At 38.0% G+C, this 2,313-nt stretch overlaps 1 protein-coding gene across 1 annotated transcript; it reads left to right on the forward strand.

Annotated features, from left to right (window-relative positions):
* Positions 1 to 207: 207 nt before the first annotated feature.
* Positions 208 to 1,149, forward strand: LOC138875405 (uncharacterized). Its single transcript, XM_070154230.1, has one exon. The coding sequence runs from the start codon at positions 208 to 210 to the stop codon at positions 1,147 to 1,149; it is 942 nt and encodes a 313-aa protein (XP_070010331.1).
* Positions 1,150 to 2,313: the final 1,164 nt, after the last annotated feature.

Genomic DNA, 2,313 nt, shown 5'->3' on the forward strand with positions numbered 1-2,313 from the left:
ATAGACGGGTCAGGTACTCCACTGTTTGGTGGACTCATGCAAACTAACAAATGGTATCAGAGCGGGTTCCTCCTATCAAGCTATCACCTAGGAAGGATCCTTATGGCCGCTCCACCAAATTTTGAAGAAGGTCAATCTACATACCGACCACCCAGGTTCAATGGACAATACTATGGGTGGAGGAAAACAAGAAAGTATGATTTTATCATGGATGAGGATTCTAAGTTATGGGATGTAGGTCTCGATATGCTCACTACCGAGAATGTAGGTCTCGATATGCTCACTACCGAGTTTGAACTCTTCAGGATGAAGGACGATGAATCTATTCAAGATATGCACACAAGATTCACTTCCATCATAAATGAGTTGCACTCACTTGGTGAAACCATTCCTAGAAACAAGCTAGTGACGAAAATCCTCAGTATTCTGCCTAGCCGTTGGGAAAACAAGGTGAATGCTATTAATGAATCAAAGGACTTGCAGGAGCTGACCATAGAAGAGTTGGTTGGAAATCTGAAGACCTACGAGATGAAGAGGAAGATAGACAGTGAAAGAAGAGAACCAAAGAAAGAAAAGAACCTGGTACTCAAAGTTAATAGCAATGAATCACGTGAGGAAGATAGTGACATGGCTTACTTAACCAAAAGATTTCATAAGATGATCAAAAGAAATGGAGAAATGCTAAAACAGGGTAGCTCTAGCAAACCAAAAAACTATGATCTCTGTCATAAGTGTGGAAAGCTTGGACACTTCATCAAAGACTGTCCTTTCTTGAAGCAAGAATTCTCCAAAAACAACCTTGAAAAAATAGCTAAGAGGAACGTGGTTCCTTTCAAGGACTTCAAAAGAAAGAGATCTGCTGACAATGTGGTAAAACAGGCTCTTACAGCATGGGGAGATTCCTCTGGTGAGTCTGAAGATGAAACTGATGCTGGTGATAGTTCCATGATGGCAGTTGAAGGCGAAGAAAATGAATATGACTCAACTTTTGCTTTGATGGACCAATCAGATGATGATGTAGACGATGATAATAAGAATGTAAATTTCAGGGATGTTCAGAGAAATCTGAATGTTACATCTCGTGTTTTTTGTACGTTAAAATTTCTTCTCCGTTTAATTGATGTAGATTCGGGGGTGACATCATCTTGACGTTAATGCATTTACGCTATTTATAACAAGCGATAAATAAGTGTCATGAAGGATAAATGATGCACGAACTACAGAAAACGAGTTTCGTTTAAATTGGCCAATTTGGGATAAAATACGGATCAAGTAATAATACCCAATAAATGTAAACTAGTACCATCCAAGGTACCATATGACCACGATAGTGTAATATATAAAGTATATATGAAGTATTTTGAAAATAAATAAAATTTTAAGTAATTTGTGATAATTAATGTCCTTGACCAACGTGAAAAGCAGAAGCATTTTCAATCCATCCAAACGTCCAAGCCTCACTCCAAATCAGATCAATTCGTTCCAAACTTTTAGGAACCAGAAACAAATTTCATCCGTGAATCCTTAAGGAGTAGAGGCAAATTTCGTTCAATCAACAAAGGTTTTCCAACGAACTATTATACGGAGTTTTCCCCACTCCAGGTATGTTAAGGCTAAGTTTTTCCTTCATTTTAGCATGATAACGTAATTACACAAGTTCGATAACGAGACGTAAAGAAAAATTCATGTCCTGGAATTTGCGTATATTTTGCTAGTCTCACAAATTACATATATTTTCCTAGTTTTGTAAGTTAAAATATTCTTCTTTTCAGGACTGCATATTCAGTTTAGATCCTTCTTCCGATCAAAAGAGCAGAGAGTTTACATAGATACAGTATTAAAAGTATTTTCATTACCATCGAGCTATAATCGATGGGTAGGCCTCTATTGGGCAACCTCTGATCAGATGGTAAGTTATATACCAATCCTACTGTGGTCGAACGCCTATGAGCAAGCCCAGTTGGTCGAGATACAGAGCCTAGTATGGCCGAATGCTTATGAGCGAGCCTACTACGACAGAGCAGATATATATGTATACCGAGCCTTATAGGGCCGGACAACTATTTTACTCACTATATTGAGAGAATTGAGTTAGTATCAATAGATGAGCATATGATCAGATTTTCTTTGACTCCCAGTGGTTTTAAGTTATTATATAATCAGTTCAGTTTTAGCTTCAGTATATTGCCTTACATACTCGGTACATTATTTCGTACTGACGTCCCTTTCTGGGGATGATGCATTTCATGTGTGTATATTCGGACATACAAACGAGTAGACCTTCTCAGTAGGTGTATACCCGAGTTCAGCCTT

This window comes from Nicotiana sylvestris, chromosome 8 (assembly GCF_000393655.2).
Source record: "Nicotiana sylvestris chromosome 8, ASM39365v2, whole genome shotgun sequence".
NCBI classification, from domain to species: domain Eukaryota; kingdom Viridiplantae; phylum Streptophyta; class Magnoliopsida; order Solanales; family Solanaceae; genus Nicotiana; species Nicotiana sylvestris.

Excerpts from the sequence above, each read along its gene's own strand:
- LOC138875405 (XM_070154230.1), top strand. The coding sequence starts at position 208 with ATGGATGAGGATTCTAAGTTATGGGATGTAGGTCTCGATATGCTCACT.